General features: G+C 37.8%; 3 protein-coding genes across 3 annotated transcripts in view; 2 read left to right on the top strand and 1 right to left on the bottom strand.

The window, feature by feature from the left end:
- The first annotated feature begins 953 nt into the window (after positions 1–953).
- On the top strand, positions 954–1,811 carry LOC122092710 (RING-H2 finger protein ATL74-like). The gene has a single exon (XM_042662950.1). The coding sequence runs from the start codon at positions 1,083–1,085 to the stop codon at positions 1,665–1,667; it is 585 nt and encodes a 194-aa protein (XP_042518884.1). The 5' UTR covers positions 954–1,082; the 3' UTR covers positions 1,668–1,811.
- Positions 1,812–12,740: 10,929 nt separating this feature from the next.
- On the top strand, positions 12,741–18,547 carry LOC122093433. Its single transcript, XM_042663783.1, has 7 exons — positions 12,741–12,927; positions 14,648–14,848; positions 17,015–17,353; positions 17,446–17,492; positions 17,597–17,659; positions 18,084–18,216; positions 18,294–18,547. The coding sequence occupies exons 2-7, from the start codon at positions 14,725–14,727 to the stop codon at positions 18,308–18,310; spliced, it is 723 nt and encodes a 240-aa protein (XP_042519717.1). The 5' UTR covers positions 12,741–12,927; positions 14,648–14,724; the 3' UTR covers positions 18,311–18,547.
- A 2,399-nt stretch (positions 18,548–20,946) lies between these two features.
- LOC122093893 (disease resistance protein RPV1-like) overlaps positions 20,947–21,720 on the bottom strand; it is a 2,805-nt gene continuing 2,031 nt past the window's right edge. The window contains exon 3 of the mRNA XM_042664437.1: positions 20,947–21,231. Coding sequence (XP_042520371.1) covers positions 20,947–21,231 — 285 coding nt within the window. The remainder of the gene's footprint in view (positions 21,232–21,720) is intronic.

The following is a 21,720-nucleotide window of genomic DNA, read 5'->3' as shown; positions in this document are numbered from 1 at the left end:
AATATAGAGATATACGTGGGTTGACAAGATACTTATATCCATGGTTTGATAAGAGTATCGTCATTAGCAATGGAGAAATAGGATATTACGTACCTAACTTCTTAATTATTATTATTATTATTATTTTATTTGTATGTGGGTAGGAGTTATTGCCACGGGGGAGTGTTAAGTAATTATTAGAAGTTAGTAAATTAGTAGAAGTTAGAGATAAAATATAGAAGTGGAAGTAGTGGAGCCTAGATGGAGTGTATGGTGAGATAGTTTCAATATAAAGGGAATACGTGAAGCAAGAGTTTGTAACTACTTGTTTATCCTATTTAATATGAACTAATATGGAATAGAAGTAAGCAATGAAAATTATTCTAAATTATCTCTTTTGAGAAGAGGTGGCTACTTCCTAATTAACCATACGTCCGGCTTCGTCCATAAAGCCAAGAGGCAGACACCTCATAATTAACCAAACCCCTATCTTATCGAATGAAATTTAGCTACTGCCTAGGTTGTAGCCAAGTAACTACAATCCCTGTGACAGCCAAAGAAATGGAATCTAAAAGAGCATTTTGGAAAATACTATAACCTAGGAAGGTATTTGTGAACCCTAGAGGGAAGTGAATATTCCATTTATTTGACTACCAACAGGGGTGGCAGCCAAAGAGATAATATTTTCCTATTTTATCTCTTTTATTTTCTCTCTATCTCCTACTTTCTCTCCCTCTCTCTACCATGTCCCTATCATAGGTTTACAAAGCGAACTCACTGCCTCATATGTCCATAAATAGATCCATTTCCTCATCATATAAGACATCCATCATCAATAGGTTGAAGGTTGGTGTAGTAATGAAGTGACCAAACGAACGAGAGAGAGAGAGAGAGAGAGAGAGAGAGAGAGAGAGAGAGAGAGAGAGGTCCTCCAAGATTCCTATTCCTTTTGAGCGCATAAAGAAAAGGTAGGCGGTGGGTTATCATGTAAGCATATCCCATGCCAACATTTTCCTCTCATTTCTGTCATTTCATGAACACCATATCTCTTGAGGTCTTTAATTTGGCCCACCCACGGCTAAGTGTTAACTTCTGTTGGTACGATGTGGTCCGTCCTCTTCCCCTTCCCCGCATCCCCTTCTAATCCTCTTCTCTTCCCTTCTTTCCCTTCTTTCCCTTCTTCCACTCCCTTCTCCATGGATAACCTCACACCACCCACCCAAAGTCCCACTGCCACCATACCTCCCCAAGGATCAAATGGATTGTCCCTTAACTTCAATGTCATCGTCATCACGGCCGTCTTGTTATGTGCTCTAATCTGCGCCCTTGGCCTCAATTCTATGCTCCAATGTGTAGTTACGGGCACCCATCGCGCGGTAACCGAACCTGTCGAGTGGGTTGCCTCTCGCCGCCACAACTCAGGACTAAAGAGGAAGGACATGATAGGACTCCCTACTTCAACATACGCAGCGGCCGGCTCGCCAAGCTCCACCACTTCTGGTTGTGCCATTTGTTTGGTGGACTTCTCCGATGGAGACCGGTTGCGAGTACTGCCCAAGTGTAACCACAGGTTCCATGTCTCTTGCATTGATACTTGGCTTTTGTCTCACTCCTCCTGCCCCACTTGCCGGCATCAACTCAAGTCTAATGACTCCATTACCTCGTTAGAGATATTGACAACTATGTGAACTTGTGTTACATTTTGAGCCTTCCAGTTCCAAAGCTGTGACTGTGACCTCTCTAGTACTTTTTATTTTCTAATGTCTTTTAACTTGTTATCTCCTTTCTTTCTCTATTTTGAATAATTAAGCTTTTGAAGCATCATTCTTTTATCTGATGTGTGCTTAATAACAATTTGTAACGATTCATGTTCTTGGGAATGTCAAGCAAGTGTGGATCAGGTCCTCGTACGAGAAGGATTCTCATACGGTGTTTAATCCACACTTGGGACTCCACTGAAAATAAAAACCAATTAAAAGAAGAGAGAGATTAAGTAGAGTCCAAGTGTAGATCAAACATTATACGAAAACCATTCTCGTATGAGTACCTTATCCAAACTCATGTCAAGTAAAGATAATGAGATATGTGTCTAGAATAGTTTTGGGTTGTGTTTGAAATGCATTCTCAGAATAAATTTTGGGCATAGAACACATCATATGAAATCCGATTCTTGTAGACTTTCTTGCGTCCAAAGCTATGCCTTGTATGCATGAAAGCTACAAGCACTGATAATGAAATATATATATATATATATATATGCAGTTCATTAGGTCTTCCTTGTTTAATTTTTCATTAAAGTTTGAAAAGTGGAAGCTAGAGTGCCTTATCTAGAGGCACAAGAGAACCCTAAAACAATATTCATACAATTGAAAGCTTTCATTAATATGTGGAGACAATGAGGTGATGTGCAAAAACCAGAGACTAATTAAGATGATTCCATCTATATGGGTGCAAGACATAGTTGACCTACAACATATCAAGGTTATTATTTTGGCTTGGGCTATGTTTGGTTGCAAGAAATATTTAAGGGGAGGGAAAGTAAAATTTTTATACTTAAAAAAAAAAAAATTATGATCATTACTCCATCGATCTCATATGATTGTATAAACTATTTATTATTATTTTTTTAAATCATATTTAATAATGATACGTTTTACACGTAATTTTTATTTTACATATTATAGCAAAGGTTTAGGATGCAAAGTAAAGAAAATTTTAACAACTAAATATGGATGAGGTTAATGATATAGTTACATGGGTAATGATTAAAATATTTATTTTTTAAAGTATGAAAATTTTCATTTCCCTTCCCTTTAATTCCTCTTGCAACCAAACGGAGCCTTAAAGAAGCCTTTGTTGAATTTTAGAGAAGCCCATGATATTATTAGACAGTGTTGACTGATAAATAGTGGGCTGCACTCATCTAATTGTAGGATACTACATGCCACTTTAATAGGTCCAAGTAGGCGTGTCAATTATGAGCCCGCACTGGTAGGCCCGATCGAGCCTGACCAAGCCTGACACGTTTACAATCCAACCTAGATCGGCTCAATTGATAAACAACTATGGCTTGAGCCCGACACATTTATTAAAAAGGCATTCATGGTGCAGGTAGCTAGCTCGTCGGGTGCTTGACTGAACCAACACATTTATATGTTCGGCTTGAACCGAATCATTGTAGCCCGACCCAGCCCGACTCCCTTCAATACTACATAAAATTTCTATTTTTCCATTGCTAGTAAGAAACTAATTAAGCTTTCTTATCCTTTGATTTGTAATAGGATTTGATTTAATTAAGCTTTGTTTTGTAAGTTGTACGTCATAATCTCTTTTTGCTTCTTTTTTTTTGTAAGAACAACCATTATCTCATAAAATTTCTCTTTCTTTATTAAATATTTGTGTCACATATTTCGGGGCCTTCAACTCACTTAAGAAAAGAATTTTATTGGTAGGTACGTTTAAAGTCCGTTTATATTTAAATAGGTCTATAGCCAGGTTAAGGTAGCCAGATTAAAGCTTGACACCGACTGACCTGATTATAAACCATACCATGCCCCCAAAACTAGGTCCGTTTACTTAAATGGGCATTCACGGTGCAAGACTTCCAAGTAGTTAAGCTCGGGTTAGCCCGACCGATTGACACCCCGAAATGCATGAGGTCTCCTGCCCACATGTCAAGTTACATATTGATTTAAGTAGGTTAGGTGGGCATGCAGAACCATTAAGAGAATTCAAGACTACGAAAATGGTTCACTTGACTATGAGGGCATGCATGGGCCAGAATGAGGGGCATGCCATTACATGAAAGGAAAATTGGTTGAATTTGATCTTGAAATTTGAACATGGCCAATTAAAATCTGGACTTGTGGTTTAACAGTGGGAATTGTCATCATCATCCTAGAAGTAAGGCACTTATTGTCTAGTGTAATTTCATATCACAAACCATATAATTTATTTTTTTATTATTTTATTTTAAAATTCTCCTATACATATATGGTGATTTATTATTCTCATCATTTTTTTTCCAAATGTCACAAGATATATATTTTGCCATGTGGATAGATGATATATCTATTCCGATCTATGGATAGAGAGAACATGGTTTATACTAGCTAACCACATCAAATTTTAGAGCCTAACTCAATCAAATAACCCTTTTTCTATCGACACACATCTTGTTTATTTTTTTTCTCTAACGACGGGTATCCAGGCCTTTGGCCTGACTAGTCCTACGGGTCTATGCTGACCCCACAACCGCATGGATCGGGTCATACTGGAGTTGACTTGTTGTTACCCGGCAGTCACTGAGAGGGGGGTGAATCAGTGAGTCCAATTCCGATCCCTAAAAACCTGTCCGATGTCTGGCCAAGAAAAACCTGATATATCTGTCCTTGTTTACACACAGTCATATGCACACTCAGCCTCTCATAGGCACTTCCAAGTGTACACACCCATTCCATATTCCACGCACTTCAATATAAAATGCAAACAACAAGCATCCACAACACATGATTTTTACGAGGTTCGATAATTTGCCTACATCCCCGGAGTAGTGCTTGTAAAGGCTTCATACCTACTCAATTCACTACTTTTGACTGCACCCACAGTCGGAAGCACCCACACCCAATTTTTTCAAACCGAAGCTGAGATGGCACTTGTAGTGCCGGTACAATGTGTAGCACCTACTACACGGGAGCACCCACTCCCGGTGCTTAACACCCACTAAACACTCAATAAATAATATAGTAAATTTGGGCTTATATCAATGCCCTATAATTAAGCCTAGCCTAGCAAATATATCCACAACTAGCTAGCATGCTTATAGTTAATCTACAACTACCCTAGCATGTAAACAGATGAGTTAGACGAAGATTCTTGTATGGTCAGCATAGATGAGGAGACATGGTTGTGGCACAGAAGATTTGGGCATATTGGTTTCAAGAACCTTGCCAAGATTTCTTCGAAGAATGGCAATGAGAGATGTTCCTGAGTTGAAGAAGCTTTCCAATCCTATATGTGCATCTTGTCAGAAGGGAAAACAAACCAGAATCTCCTACAAGTCTAAGGAGTACTATTCCAGTTCTCCATTGCAGTTGATTCACACAGACCTATGTGGTCCTATGAGGACGCCTAGTACCTCAAGAGAGAGATACATCATGTTGTTTGTTGATGTTCATTCAAGAATGGTGTGGATGATGTTCTTGAAGCATAAGTCAGAGGCTTTAGAAAGATTTAAGATCTTTAAGAAGCAAGTTGAGAATCAGATAGGGAAGAAGATAAAGTGTTTGAGATCTGAAAGAGGAGGTTTACATAAAGCAGCCTGATGGGTTTCAGCTTAGTGAGGACCCCACTCTTGTGTGTAGATTAAAGAAGGCATTGGATGGTTTGAAACAAGCTCCAAGAGCATGGTACTCCAGATTAGATTCTTATTTGTGCAAGTTTGGTTTCAAGAAAGGCTTAGTGGACAATAATCTCTACATCAGAACTGAAGAAAGCAGTCAGCTTGTGGTGGTTGTATATGTAGATGATATCATCTTTGGGGTTTACAAAGATGAGTTGTGCAGAGATTTTACAATGAGGATGCAAGATGAGTATGAGACGTCCATGTTGGGTGAACTATCATTCTTCTTGGGTTTGCAGATCAATCAGAAGAAGGAAGGTATCTTCTAGTAGGCTTGACATCTTACAAGCTGTGTGCATGGTAGCCAAATTCCAAGTAGGACCAAAAGAGACACACGTGGCAGCAGTGAAGAGAATTTTCAGATATCTGAAAGGGACTAATGAGTTTGGGTTATGGTATCCGAAAGTCAAGAGCTTTAGTTTATCAGTTTTTTCAGATGCAGATTGGGCCAGATGTGTAGACGATAGGAAGAGCACCAGTGATGGTGCATTCTATTTGGGGAGCAGCTTGGTGGCATGGCATAGTAAGAAGTAAGAGTCAATCTCTCTTTCAACTGCGGAAGCAGAATACATTGTAGCTACATCTTGTTGTACACAAGTGTTGTGGATGAAGTCGATGTTAAAGGATCTGAGTGTGGAGGTTGAGTAGGAAGTGCCCCTCTATATTGTGACAATACTAGTGCTATCAACATCTTCAAGAACCCGGTGATGCATTCTAGAACGAAGCACATTGTATCCGGTATCATTTCTTGAGAGACAAGGTGATGGAAGGTGAAGTAAGGATGGAGTTTGTTCCCACAGTAGAGCAGGTGGCTGATATCTTCACTAAACTGCTTTCCAAAGATCAGTTTGAGTTCCTTAGACTAGTGGTTCTTCCCAAGCACTATTGACATTGGGAGAGGGGAGCAAGTTGCTTGATGTTGCTACCCCCATATTGGACTCAGGGGGAGTTCATTGGTTCCACCCTTTGTACTTATTGTCAAAGGGGGAGAGAGTTACTTATCGGAGCTTTAGAGTGTATTAGTGATGAGGTGGTTGCCAACAACTCTAAAGGAGGAGATTTTTGTTTTATGGTTGTCCTTGTTAGCAACCTGGCTACGTGACGGTGATGACATGGTCAGTTTGGGTGACATGGATGGAAATGATGACATGGCAATGTCTAGTATCACCGATGAGATAACAGCTTCGCTTGATATGCATGGAGTGGTTTGATACATCCTTAGTATGTGATGCGGATTTTTGGGTCAAAACTGGTAAAATTAACCTATTTAAGCTCGAAGATATTTTTAGTAGTGAAAATGACATTTTTGGAAGATCATTTCTTCATGAAAAAGATAGATTGTAATTTATTTAGTCCAGTGCATCTGATTTTATCACATTCCGATACTGTATGAAGAAGTTATGACATTTGTGGTAGTTGAGGAAAGTTTCGGCATTGAAGATGAATTTTTTAAAGGAAGTGTTCTCCATATAACGATACGAAAAAAATCTGATCTTTTCAACGGTTCTGATTTCATCGCGTTTTGATTCCGTATGAGAAAGATGCATTATTAGAAATGTCTAGGGGTATTTTAATCCTTTTATATGGCTGAGTTAGATGATCAGGTCTTCTGAAAAGTCGTAGAGATCTAGTCACAGTTCCAATGCACTTCGTTTCATCTCGATTGGATATGGTATGAAAAAGTTATATGTATTTCCATGAAGCCAGTTCAAAAATCCAAATCGAAAATTCATCAGTTGCTCTCGATGTTGGGTGGATTTTTCAGAATTTATTTTTAAAATTTGAAGGGCTTTTGTCTAATTTTGAGATTTTGAAGGTCTTAGTTGATAAGGGGTGTTTAGCACTGAAAATATGAAGGCAGGGGCTTATGTGTATATAAGAGAATCAGAGGGATCCTTAATACACAACTCAGATTGAGCCACGTCTATCAAATTCAGATCTGATGTTTCATGCAAGAGCTTGCGTTGAAGATGCTTACTCGAGGCTTCTCATTGGTGGAGTGTATTAGATATGATGGTTTGGCGCTACACCATATTGCATTGACTAGTGTGTGTCACATGTACATCATCACCGAAGCTTAGATTCCAATCCCATAGATCTGGATCAAGTAGATCTTATAGATCCAGATCTAATGGTCATTAAATGATTATCCTTTATGGGGTAAGTCGACATAGATCTGGAATATGTGCTGTTGTAGCCAATCCATGGTCGACAACACCTCTAACGATGTCAGCGCCTACGTCATGATGACATCATCGAGATTCAAAACCTAAGGTTTAGATCTATTGTCCGTTGGTTTAATCGGATGGCTCAGATTAAGAAATACCTTCTGATGAGATCTACGGCCAGATCTATGTCTCTGTTGCACGTGCCACCTGCGTAGCCTACACCACTCCTATGAAGATTCCATTTCAAGCTATCTCATTGCTGCAACTTCAAATGGTCATATCTCTCTCATTTAACTCAGATTTGGGTGAACCAAGTTGCTACGTCTTCGTTTTTTCAAGCCCTGCACTATGGAAGCAAGAAAAATGAGTTTTGAGTGAAGGAAGGCTATGATTTTGGTATAAGAAGTTTTTCTCTTGATGGTTGATCATTGAATGAGGTTTATTGCTTGATGGAAAGTGTCTTTACTCCATTAAAGTGGGCTTGAGAAGGTAGTTGAGTGTTCTTGATGTTTCACTGATCAAAAACCAAGAGAAAAGAGAAAAGAAGAGAGGATTTTTTCTATTTGTGCTTTAAAGTGCAAGAAGACAAGGGAGAAGATTTATGAGATGCCATGGCCATGTTGAGCTTACTTAAAGATTCAAGCCTCCTACTCTAGAGAGGAGTTGAGGATTCCAGTGTGTAGAGACTATGCTCTGAAACAACTCTGCTAACAACAGACAAGGGTTGTGAGATTTTTTAACTCTAGAATTTACATTATATGCATATATAATAATATGTATGTATGTTAGGATTAGTTGTGGATGAATGTTTACATGCTAGGTTAGTTGTGGATTAATTGTAAGCATGCTAGCTAGTTGTGAATGTATTTGATAAGAAAGGCTTAACTGTAAGGCATTGATATAAGTCCAAATTTACTGTATTATTTATTGAGTGCTTAGTGGATGCTAAGCACCAGGAGTGGGTGCTCCCATGTAGTTGGTGCTACACATTGTACCGGCACTACAAGTGCTATCTCAGCTTCGGCTTGAGAAAATTGGGTATGGGTGCTTCCGACTGTGGATGCAGTCAAAAATAGTGTATTGAGTAGGTATGAAGTCTTTACAGGCATTATTCCGAGGATATATGCAAAATTCCGAACCTCATAAAAATCCTGTGCTGTGGATGCTTGTTGTTTGCATTTTATATTAAAGTGCGTGGAATGTGGAATGGGTGTGCACACTTGGAAGTGCCTATGAGAGGCTGAGTGTGCATACGACTATGTGTAAACAGGGACAAGTATATTAGGTTTTTCTTGGCCAGACATCGGACAAGTTTTTAAGGATCGGAATTAGACTCACTGATTCACGCCCCCTCTCAGTGACTGTCAGGTTACAACAATTGGTATCATAGCCGATATTCAGTGATAGTTTGATCAACACCTGAGTGATCCAAAGGCAGTGGCAGTGACAGTATAGCAGGTGAAGGCCATTCAGAACATGCACCAAAGTTTGATGGATCTGATTTTATCTTGTGGAAGAGAAGAATGCAGTCGTACCTATGTTCACTAGGTTATGATGTTTGGGCATCAGTTCTGATTGGGTACAAGGAACCTGAAGGAGGTCCGGTTGACAATGAAACTAAGAAAACTTATTATTACAATCAAAAGATTGTGAATGTAATATTCTCAGCATTGGATAAGAGTGTGATTACTAAAGTAATGGATTGTGACTCAGCCAAGGATATTCGGGACAGACTGAAGAGCATTTATAAAGGAGATGAAAAGATAAGGAAAACAAAGCTTCAGACCTTCAGAGGCCAGTTTGAAAGTCTATTAATGCAAGAGGGAGAGAATATTGACACCTATATGACCAAGGTAAATGAAGTGGTCAACTCTATTAGGGGTCTGGTAGCCAATCTAGAGGATTTAGTTGTTTGTCAGAAAATCCTGAGATCTTTGTTGCCCAAGTATGACTCCAAGATGTCAACTATTGAAGAGGCATAGGACCTAGACACTATCACTCTTGATCAAGTGCATGGCACTTTCACAGCTCTTGAAATGAGATGGAAAAAAGGGTAAGTCCACTGATAAACAAGCTACTTTCAAGGCAATGAAAAATTTGAAAATCAAGGAGAAAAAGAAGCAATTTGTGGAGGATACTGATAAGAGTGAAGATGAAGTTACAACTCATTTCACTAGAAAGTTGAAAAGGGGAACAAGAAAATATAAAGACAAGTTGCCTTTTAAATGCTTCAACTGTGGAAGTGTTAGACATTTTGTAACCAAGTGTCCTCACCAAGGAAAATTAGAAAGTGATGAAGATGAAAGTGAAAAGAAAAGCCATTTCAAGGGACAGAAGAAATTCTTCCCAAACAGATACATAAAAGGCAATGACAAGAAGAAAAGTTTAGTTTATAAGAAATGCAGTGACACATCTGATGAAGAGTCTGAAGAATCATCTAATGATGAAGATGATGAGGCTATATTCATGGTCTCAATAGATATGTAAGAAAACGAAGAAGATTCTTCTAGCAAGAAAGATTTTACAGAAAAAGAAGAGGAAGATGAAAAATCACATCTAGAGGCTGAACTCACAGTTACCCTTAGAGAGCTTAAAAGAGAAAGGAAGAAAGTGAAAAAGGTCACTCAAGACCTTAACGGGCAAGAACAAATAGTTCTTCAGTTGAGAGATCAAGCCAATAAGTCAAGAAAGACCTTAAATGATCTTGAGTATCAACTCTCACAGAAGACCATTGACTGCAACACTCTTGAGTTAGAGAAAGTGGCTTTGAAAGCACAACTAGAGGAGCAATATGAGATTCTTGCACAATTTGATGATTATGCAAGTGATCTAGCCTTATTAAAGGCGAAGATTGAAGACTATGGGAGAACTGAGATTGAGAGAGAAGACTTAGAAAATGAAGATGTTGAAGATGACTCTACTCCAAAAGAGCATCCAAGCAGTAAGAAGTTTAAGGACATTATCAATGCTCAAAAACCGACTCACATCAAATTTAAGCTTGGATTTGTTGGAGAATCTTCTAAAAATACCAAGGCAAATGATAAAGGACAATACATAATCCTATCAAAGTCAATGACATGAATGCTTAAAGAGGAAAGACACATGTTATTACTATTGGCAATGTCAAGAGAGCAGTACAAAAAGATAGAATGTAGACTGGTCTAATCAGAAGAGGAAATACATCTATATTCTATAAGACTAACCATGCTAGACAACCATAGTTGGCAAGGCCAAGCAGGAGAACAGAAAGCTATGGATACAGTTAAGGTCCTCAACAGAGACCTAGAGCATTTGACAACTTCAGAGCTCCTTACAGATGGCAGATGGAACTTGTGATGCAGAGGCACACCTTTCAAGGTTATTTTTACAAATGCAACACTTTTGGACACAAGATCTCAGATTGCAAGTTCAACATTGGTCTAAGGAGTTATGTTGACAGAAATCCTTTTGCACCTCTTATGGAGGAAACAATTAAATGTTACAGATGCAACAACTTTGGATATATTGTAAGAAATTGTAGAACTGTGTTTCCCCCACAAAGACAGAAGAACAAAGGTAAGTAGAGAGTTTTTAGAAACACAGAAGATGATGAGATGGAGAGACAGTTCTCAAGATAGAAGAAAGCAAATAAATCTCAATCTATTAAGAAAGTTTGGGTTCAGAGAGAGAGAGTAGAAGATGAAGAAGATGCAGCAGCATTTGTTATTCATAGAGCTTTTAAGGCTCAAGGAGACTACTCCATGGATTCTTGATAGTGGTAGCTCAAGCCACATGACATGAGATAAGGAAATGTTTGAACAATTACATGACTTTGAAGGTGGATCTGTGAAGTTTGGCAACAACAATGGTGCCAGAATTACAGGGAAGGGGTCCATAAGTCTGAACCATGGGAAGGTGAAATCCCTTGATGTCTTGTATGTTGAAGGGCTCAAACACAATCTCCTCAGTATTAGTAAAATTTGTGACAAAGGACATGAAGTAACTTTCACTAGTAAAAGGTGTGAGATAAGTAGATCTTGATGATGAGAATGACCTGGTTGATAGTAGACCCAAAAGCAAAGATGAGGTTGATGTTGAACAGGCTGAGGTAGATTCAGATGAGCAAAGTAGACACAACAGAGTTGATCAACAGAAAACATATGAGTTAATTATTGGTGACCCCACTGTAGGTGTTTAGACTAGAAGAATGAAGACCAACACATACTCTCTTCTTTCGAAGATTGAACCAAAAACTGTTGATGAGGCAAGTAATGATAAGAGTTGGATGAAGGCCATGAATGAAGAACTTGATCAGATAGAGGGGAACCACACTTGGGATCTAGTCCCTATGCCAATTGACAAGAATGTAATTGGTACTAAATGGGTTTTCAGAAACAAACTCAATGAAGATGGTCAAGTGGTGAGGAACAAAGCATAAAACATACAAGTAAGCTCAAGGAGTGGTTTGATACATCTCACAGCCACGTGAGAAAAACACTCCTTTCATTGAAATCAGTGAAAAACACTAAATACCCCTGTATGAGTGGCCCAAGGTGTGCCTAGTGAGAACACACATCTTGTTTATACCATGTATGTGTATTAGTACTCATGACATTACTATGCACTCTCTCAATATGTGTGAGAATAGACAATTTAGATTTAAAAAACCTAAAAATGGATAGCTAAGATTTGTCATCTTAGGATTTTTGAAAACATCAATTTCCATTGTTTTTACCAAAAAAAAAAAAAAAAAATTCCATTGTTATATGGATAACTACTTATTTATCATTTTTAACCATTGAAACTGTTACATAATAGTCTATATTGTTGTGCGAACTACAAAACCATACTTGTATAGTGATGCATCTGAGAAGGTATTTATGACTTAGTTTTTTCCAAAAGTATTAAATTGCAAGATGCTTCATGTGCTAGCATATATTTGTCTTGTGTTTGGTATGCATTATCGGAATAGATTCTAGGTCTAGAACTCATTATGAATGAGAATATTGAGAAGAATCTCAGTGTATTCTAGACTCGAAATCTATCCAATGAATGCTTACCAAACAAAACCTTTTTGTTGGTCGATTCAAGTTAACAGTTTCGGGTCTAATCGGTCTTAATGGTTCATCGGTTCACGTTCAAACGGTTGGGTTCGATTGCCATTGGTACGTATTTGGGCCAGAGAAACCCAGCAAGTCTCGACTCAAATGCGACTGGTCCTGTTAACGTATTTACAGTCCCGCCATTGCCGCTACTAGGCGGGCGTTCCATTTTTCATTTTCAAAATCTGAACTTTCCTTCAACCCCTCGCTCAAACGCAGACAAATCGATTGCTTACTATAGCAGAAGTTCATTCAGAATGGATGCGACGGTGATAACTTCGGCTATTATACGAATCAGGTCTTTTTTCTCATTTTTCTCATCCTTTTCAGAACAATTTTACACTGTTTTTCTTTGATTTCTCTTCTACTTAGATACGCACTCTGCTTTTCCAATTTTCACAAAGTGTTATTAATAGGCATAGTAATCACTGTTCTTCTTCCATTTGAGTGAAAAATTAAGACAAAAGCATTTAAAGATCGATGCCCTATGTTGTTCATCTCTCTTGCTTCTTCAATTTGAAAGTTTTGAGAGCTGTAGTTCTTGAAGAAAGTGGGAGAGGAATGGAAAAGACAAAAGAAGAATCGAAAATATTAGATAAGATGAACCCATGATTCAAATTTCTTCTGGGGAGGCATTGCCAAGGAAGCAAAGTTTCTCAAAGAAACAGTAGCCGATGTGCCTGGTGAATTGTTGGCATCAACATTCCAGACAACCTGGATTTTGCGGAGGAAGGATACTAATGGGGTGTTTTTTTTTTTTTTTGGGTGGGGGGTCGATTTTGTAAGTGTGTTAGAGTTTACACTTCATGGTTCAATGTGGTCTTTGTCTTACATCAATCTGTTCACATACAATATTATTTTGATTTTCTGTATCCATGTATTTTCTTAGTGTTATTAGCATTACTGGAAGGTGTTCTGTATATGTGGGGCCTATGATGTTCTGATTCTAAATGCCAGAGAGCTATATATTTTTGGCCCTTGACATGAATCCTCTTCTTGGTTGAACTGGATCCATGCTGATATTTCAAAGCGTCAACTTAGTAATAATATATCCGAGGATGGCATGATTATTGTGCTTGATTTAATTCCACGGTTAGCACAATAGCATCAAGTATCTTTTTCTTCTTTCTTTTTTATTTTTTATACCCTAACATCTGAAAGGTTCACTTATGTTCATATGGATCATCTCTGGGTTGTTTTTCGACATTCTCATACACAGTTTCATCTTCAAAGGTAGACCTTAGATTTCTTGTCAGACCAATAAGCAGCTCTGCTTGATGTCTCCTAGGGGTTGCCTTGTGTCAACACGTCTTATGTTATATCGGTTTTTTGATACTTCACGAGTTTACATTGATTTATGTTTCATACTTTGTTTTTTCGTGAATGTGCTTTACATTATATCCTATGTTTTGTTTATTATATGCTGGTTTTCTTATATTAGGTCATTACTAGTATAATTAGAACATCTTGCATTGAAATGGCTTTTACATTGCATATAAGCTTAATTATATAAAATCATCATTGTTGTATTCTGTGTACTGCATGCCTAGGATGCCTAGGCAACGTGCCTTGTCACCTGGCTCCCCTCCGTTGACTTGGGTCTCCTAGTCGTCTTGACAACTATTTTCAATGTTACTATTTGGGAGACTAGATGAGGTTGTTGTGGAGTTCTCTATGCCATCAATCAGTCAAATAGGGACGAGGCATTGGGTGCAGACATATATACCATGGGCATCCACAGAAGTGTGATGAGTTAAAAGTGGACTTGATGAAGTTGAGAAGTTTAATAGAATGGGAATGTTGGATGAATTTGACCTCTATATTCTGTTGACATCACTGAATAAAAGCTGTTCTGTGCAATTGAAATTTGATCTATCCTGTTCTGTGCCAATTGGAATTTGATGGAACATGTAAAGAATTAATTCTGTTTGTCTTCTTTTCTAAGGATAATTGGAAAATACAAGTGACTAAAAGTATAAGTATAGCAAATTTTATTTTAAATGTGTTTTTTACTGCAGGTAATTAGACCTCCATGACATTCAAGACATTGTAGAAAACCTAAATCTGGTTCCCGTAAGATATTATTGTTTATTCAATGGCAAAACGAAGAGCTAAGAAAAATGTGCCAAAAGCATCTACAACGCGTCCCAGCAATTCAAATGATGCACATAAAGAGCCTAAGGCTGATATGCAAGAAGATGCATTAAGGGATCATGAAGGTAGGCTTCCATTTTGTACCCTTATTGTGCTTTTCTTTTCTTCTCCATTTGGGCATCATACCATCGACATCCTTGATGGTTGAAATTGAGGGCTGTTAGGATTTCCGACATGGTTTTTTCCAATTTTCCAATTTTCCAGTGTTCCTTTCACTTTGTTAATTTTTTTTTTTAATTTTTAATTTTTAATTTTTAATTTTTTTTTTCTGTGGGGTAGAGTTCAATCATCAAGCCTATGTGCAAAATAATTTTTTCGACCGGACTTTGAACTATCAGGCTTTTGGACATTAGGGTCGCTTACGGATATTACTTTCTCAATGTATCACAAATAGTTATCACCTTTATCCAATTTGTCCACCTCTGACAGTTAAGTTCCAAGGTTAATGCGTGAATCTGCCACATCTAAAGGTACATACAATAATATAATAGGAAAATTAAAAAGAGATGGCCCATTTGAGAGGTTTTTTATTTTTTTGAGAAGCTGCATAGACGTAGTGGGTGAGCCTGTGGCCCAATGGTTAATTTTCACTATTGCAACATGTTGGTTACAGGTACGAAAATTGGAAACAGCCTCTCCTGTGAAGCAGGGGGTAAGGCTGCATACATTTGCCCCTCCCAGACCCTGCAGTAGCAGGAGCCTCATGCACCGGGTTGCTCTGCCTTGAAGGGTGACTTCAAGCTCCCTACTTTTTGAATCTGAAATGTTTCACTTAGCATCTGTTAAGGACAACTCTGGTGTACTCTCATCCTCTATCACTAATTACAAAAGGTTTCATAAGAAGAAAAAGGATATGGGTCATGGGTTTTTATGAGTGATGGGTTTTTATGAGTGGAGGGATAAATTTATTATTAGATATAACTAGATGAAATGTTTCATAAATTGTAGTCTCCTACTAGACTTGGCTGATGGTGATCTGCACTGCTTATTGATGGAGGTTAAGTTAAATTTGAAAAGGTGGCAGTTTGGGGTCATTTTTGAACCACTTTTTAGGAGAAATCATTGAAACCAGGAAGCCCTGGTAGCAAGGAGGCATATTTTTTCATCAGATGTTGCTAATTTGCAACTGCATTTATCTGTCAAGTGTAAATGGCTCAAACATCATCACTTACAAGAGTGAATAGGATATCGGAATAGAATCCATTCACTTTCTTAGAATAGAGTGCTGAAACTTTTTTGTAAGTATTTGGAGCACTTGTGGTGTGCTGACTCTGGTAGAAAGAGAAGGGGTTGGTTGCCTGTTTTGTTTTAAGATAAGGTGCAGTTCTTTGAATGTTTGAAAGTGTTGTGGTGTGTTCACTGTAGGTGGAGAGGAAAAGTTGTCCGTTGCCTGTTTTACTGAAGGTACTGTCCTGACTATTTGACTTGGACACAGAGATATGTGCGCTGAACTGCGTGACAAATCAGTCAATTAAATTTGCAGGATTGAATCCTGTTAGTGTTTACAGGTCAACCCAATGCATGAGGCTCCTGCTACTGTGGGGTAAATACGCAGCCTTACTCCCTGCTTCACAGTAGAGGCTTTTTCCAAGTTTCAAACCTGTGACCAACATATTGCAATAGTGCAACTTAACTATTGTGCCACAGGGTTGCGCACTAGTGTTGTGATACAGTTCATCTAATTTATCTTATCAAGAATAAATCATGCCTTGGGAGGAGAAATTCCTAACAAGGAGCTTTACAAGTTTCAATGTTATTTTGTTTTGGTTTTCTTCTATTGACGTAGCTATGTGTTCCTGAAATTTGTACATTTGTGCATTTTCCCTGCTGGTTACGGTTCTTCAACTGTTCATGTGTGTTGTGACATCAAGTTTTGAATCTATGCACCTATTATTTTTCTTTCTGATCATGAAATAGGATTTTCCTAAGATTTCTGTTTTGGTTGTGAATATCTGATGTATAAGACCAGACTCCATGGATATGTTTGCGTAGGAGAAAACAATTAAAATTAGGCTCAAGAGATATTGGTAGATGCATAGCTGTCAGAAAAGCTAAATACTTGCTTCATGTACAATCAAGAATACTGATACTACCTCTTCTGGGATGAAATCATGTAAATTAAGTGTATTTTGCATGATTGAATTCCTTAGGTATCTCTTTTTTTTTTTTTTCTCTTTTCTCTCTCTTAAAAAAGATCCAGATTTGCTGTCTTATCTTTTTCTTTTGTACAGTTGAACGCCAAATTGCTGCCACTAGAGCAATTCGTGATTTGGAGACTGAACGCCTTCTAACTGGGTTGAGATTGCTTCGCTCAAATTTCAGTGAGGAACAGCTGCAAACCCCTATACTGCAGTTCTTCAAGGAAAATTTACCAAATCTGTCGCTGGTAAGAAATAACAAGGATGGACAATTTGAAGTGGAATGGAAGGATAAAGATGGGAACTTGTTTATGAGCCACACAGATGAAAGAAACTTACATGCATCTATTTTACAACGGATGTCCATGTCTTATCCGGATTTCGCTGGTGTAATCCCAAATTTTGGTGGCTTTGAATTTTCATCGAAAGCTGGTATGTATCAACTTAAAAGGATATGTTTGTGGAGATTTAAACCGCCTTATGGGTATTGTATCTTCATAGGAGCTATATTTGATTGCCTGCAGTGAAAACAGACCTTTTTAATTCTGCAAAATCGCAGATTCCAGACTATGTATGTCCACTCACCTCTTCTGTTTCCATTATTGTTGCCACTCATAAAACTTAAAGAAACTTCGCTTTGTTTCTTATCCTTTCAAACTTATGTTTGTTTTCTAGGTTTTGGAGGAGCAGTCAGATACTCAGATGCTTGGCTTACAAGATGCCTTCAGAACCCCTGGGGTTTGTAGCTTCTTAACTATTCTGCATGTCTCATCCTGTATTCAAATCAGTTCTTCATCATATTTGACTTTTGCATGTTTCTTTGTATTTATTTGCTTGAGAAGCTAAAATTGTCTGATATGCTGGTCCTTATAACATTCTACTTTCTTTACTTTAGCAGTATCTAGCCATTCTATGAAACAAGATATTGTACAGTTGTAAGAATAAGCCACCTTCGATTTTTTACCTTGGCTGTTCATCCTCAATTTATCTTCATAGCATTATACAGTTGGCTTGTGAACACCTTGATCCTTTATGACATTTTCAATATTTTGGAGCTGACTGTCTTTTTTCCTGCTCTATTTTTTGTGTGGTTGCTCTGTTATGTCCCATTATGTAACTCTCAATGTGTCTTGAGTGGCCTACCCTGTGTCTGTAATCACAGGTGAGTACCCAAAGGTTGTCTGTTGGTATGACCCCTAAAACTCTGAGGCTACCAAAGCCTGGTGAAATGCTTTTATCTGTTCGTGGCTCGCCTCTTGGAGTTTTCAAGGAAGATAACATGGAAGCCATACATGGTATGTGTTCCTTCCACTTTATGAAAATGATTCTTTAAATTTTGGTCATGTTTCAATTAGTAACTTGTAATCTGCAGAATCAGAAGAAGGTTGACTGATTTGGACTTCTTCCAGTTAGACAGTGGCTCTGCAATACACATTGCATGTCATCTCAAGCTGATCTTGGGGATTCTCACTCCATTGCACCATAACTTAACATGTACACATTGTCATGGAGCACCGACTCTGAACAAAGATATGACAATGTACAATTTGATGTCGTAATATATTTCAGATCTTACTGTCTGTTTGAGTATTAAAGGTACATGTGCATGCACACATAATATTTTTCTATTATCTCTCACAACATATATCTTTGTTGTCTAATTAAAATGGCAAAAAGTCATTAGTATAGACTGTCTTAATAAGCTTATCAGGAGATCCCATCAATTTTAGTCATGTGGACAGTTGGTTTATGCCACTGAACATTGGATAAGTTGTACTTGTATACCTATGGATTAGTCAATTGTCAAATTTCAGATTCAATTCACATCCATATACGTCCATGCATTCATCTATTTTTCAGTTGTCCATGTATGTTCATGCACCCTCTTCTAGTCCCTAGGTTCTTATGGCTTTACTTTGCCACTTGGAGAACTCTATTTTGGATGAAGCTTGACATGTAGGCAGGGAACCTTGGGGTCTACCCATCTATAAATTTGGGTCCCATTTGAGATTCTGTGTGGCAAATATTTGTGCCATCCTGACAAGTTCATAGGATAGTACATCCTAGATAAAATTTCCCAATTAAATTATTACAAATGTTATGTATTTTTATTCTTTTTTAACTAGGATGGAGCAGTTTCACCATTTCTAACAAGTAATTGGTTTGGTGGGGAGCATATTTTGTGGAGAAGATCCTACTCTCTTATTTGCCAAGATTGAGCCTAGACTGATAGCCAAATATAAAAGCAAAACTAAGAAGAATGGCAAAAGACAAATATTTAGATAACTATGAGGGGAATGCCCAATACAAGATGGGCTATATAAATTGAAGGGAAAAGGTTCTTTGAGCTGGTTTAAAATGACCATTTTGCCCTTAGGTAAATTTGGACAACTTAACCTATCAAAATCAGCAGAAAGTTTCTAGGATAGGTTTGTTGTCAGTTCACGGCCAATTGTAGACTTTTGTCCCTATGACCGAAGTTTCGACTAGCTTTTTCTCTCATTAAAGACTTTCTCATCTCTCTTCAATCCAAGAAGGCTGTCCAACCCTTATTCCATTCCTTCAAGTCAGGAACGGAACTATTGTGTTCCCAGTAGAATTTGTCTAACCTTTGCATCATTGGATGGTACCCTACCCTTTCTATGTCTATCTCTCACCTCTTCACATAAAATGACCTTGCTGCTCTCCCATATAAGATATTATGTTGCTGCACCTAATTGGTACGCTTCTCTATGTGGCTTGCTTAGAGAACCCTACCCTATAATTGAATTAGGATCTTGGGTCTGTTTTATCATTGAATAGTATTTCCATATTCAATTAAATATCTAAATTAGATTTTTCAACAGATATGTCATATGTGCATGTCACAGAGATTCTTGATTTCTTTTTATGCATGCTTGATCCTGACACACCCTGCTCAACCTAATAAAACTTAGTGAGATTGTTGTAGGCCACTCTGGTCTAGTAGACTGGAATATCCATTAAAATTTTCTATTCAGATAGGAGAATGGCCAATTTGTGAGGTTATTGAAAAGCCCAAAAATTTAAGTTCAGATAGGCTACAGATACCACTCTGGTCTTTCCATTTACTTTCACCTATAATCTTTCGTCTTTCATTCTTCATTAATCATCTTTCATCTTTCATTGTTCACTTTTCATTTCTCATCTCATGTCTTATCCATCTTTTCTCATCTCTTCAAGGTAGAACAACCCAGTGCATAAGGCTCCTGCTACTGCAGGGTCTGGGAGGGGCAAATGAATGTGGGTTTATCCCCTGCTTCACAGGAGAGACTGTTTCCAAGTTTCAAAACTTCCTCTCTTTTTTTTATTTTTTTATTTTTTTATACCTCAGTTTTCCTATTGTGTTCTGTTTGGATCCATGTATCCAACTTCATTAAGTTGGGGTAAAGCTAAGTTTTTTGTATAAAACACCCACCACACCCCTCACCCCACCCCCACCCTCCCCCCCCCCCTCCAAAAAAAAAAAAAAAAAAAAAAAAAAAAAAAAAAGAAAAAAGAAAAAGAAAGAAAGAAAGAAAGAAAGAAAGAAGGAAAGAGGAGAAGGCCCTCACCCAAGGAAGGTATTGAGGACATCAACAAACATTTAAAATGTTAGAATTTTCTTTTCTTTTCTTTTCTAGGGTGATAAGAACAAATTAAAGGTTAGATAAGAACATATGTAGATTCGACTAACCTGCTTGTGCTCAATGTAACATGTCACCAGGAATATAAAACCTCCATAATCATTGTCAGTTGAAAAAATTGAACTCGGGTTATATAAGAGAAGAACCAGTAGAACTGTAGAAAGAGAATAGAGCCTTATAACAAAAGCCCTGTACTGAAACAGTTGCAGAAAAAATCCAAACAGCTTTCACTGCGACATAGCAAGTGCATACCCTGAAACGGCCACCTCGCCTTCTTCTTCCTCCACCAGTGAAGGAACACTATTGAATCTTCTAACCCCAACAATGTGAAGATTTCAACTCGAAGTTTTAAAACCAAACCAAGCTAAGAGAATGTTTCCACTACATTCTTGAGGACATTGAAAAATCATCAGGAAGTTTTGAAACTCTGGTTCCTTTGAGGTTAATGCTACGCAAACACCTCATTCTCCCCATTGATATTGGTAGTTTCACTAGTGTAATGCAATTCTGAGCATCTAATACCTCAAGCTTCTCTAATGGTCCAACATCATCAGGCAACATCTTGAGTGAGTAACAACGTTTGAGAGTAAGACTTTTGAGCTGACTCAATTGCCCGATGGACTTGTCTAACTTATCCAAGGACTCGCAATATCCAAAGTCCAATTGCTCCAAGTAAGGAAACCATGAAAAGTTTGGGGACTTCGATAGATATTTACAATGACTAAGATATTGTAGTATATATTATCCATAAAACTTAAAAATAAGAAAAGAAAAAGCCAAATACTATACCTTGATTTCATCTTGAGGCCCGATATTCCAAGCTTGTTTAATGGTGTTCCATGATAGGTCGAGATGAACCAGTCTCTTATGATAAAAATTGGTTGGTAGAATATCCCAAGGACAATTCTCCCACCTGAACCATCTTAATGTAGAAGGAAGATCTAAAAGGTCTCTAATGAAGTATTCTGACTTAATTTCAAGAAATCTTAGATTGGGCATCCTTTCAAAGTGTTCACTAGTTAAATAAAAACCTCGTAAGCCATAGGGAACGATCATGCGTTTTATCATTTCAGTTCCCTACAATAGGAAATACTACAAGTAAACCTCCCCTCCAAAAAAAAAAAAAAGAAGAGGAAGGGGCAGTAATAAGGGAGC

Source organism: Macadamia integrifolia, chromosome 11 (genome assembly GCF_013358625.1).
Source record: "Macadamia integrifolia cultivar HAES 741 chromosome 11, SCU_Mint_v3, whole genome shotgun sequence".
NCBI lineage: Eukaryota > Viridiplantae > Streptophyta > Magnoliopsida > Proteales > Proteaceae > Macadamia > Macadamia integrifolia.
The sequence above is the reverse complement of the archived record's forward strand: the minus strand, read 5'-3'. Positions and strand labels throughout refer to the sequence as shown.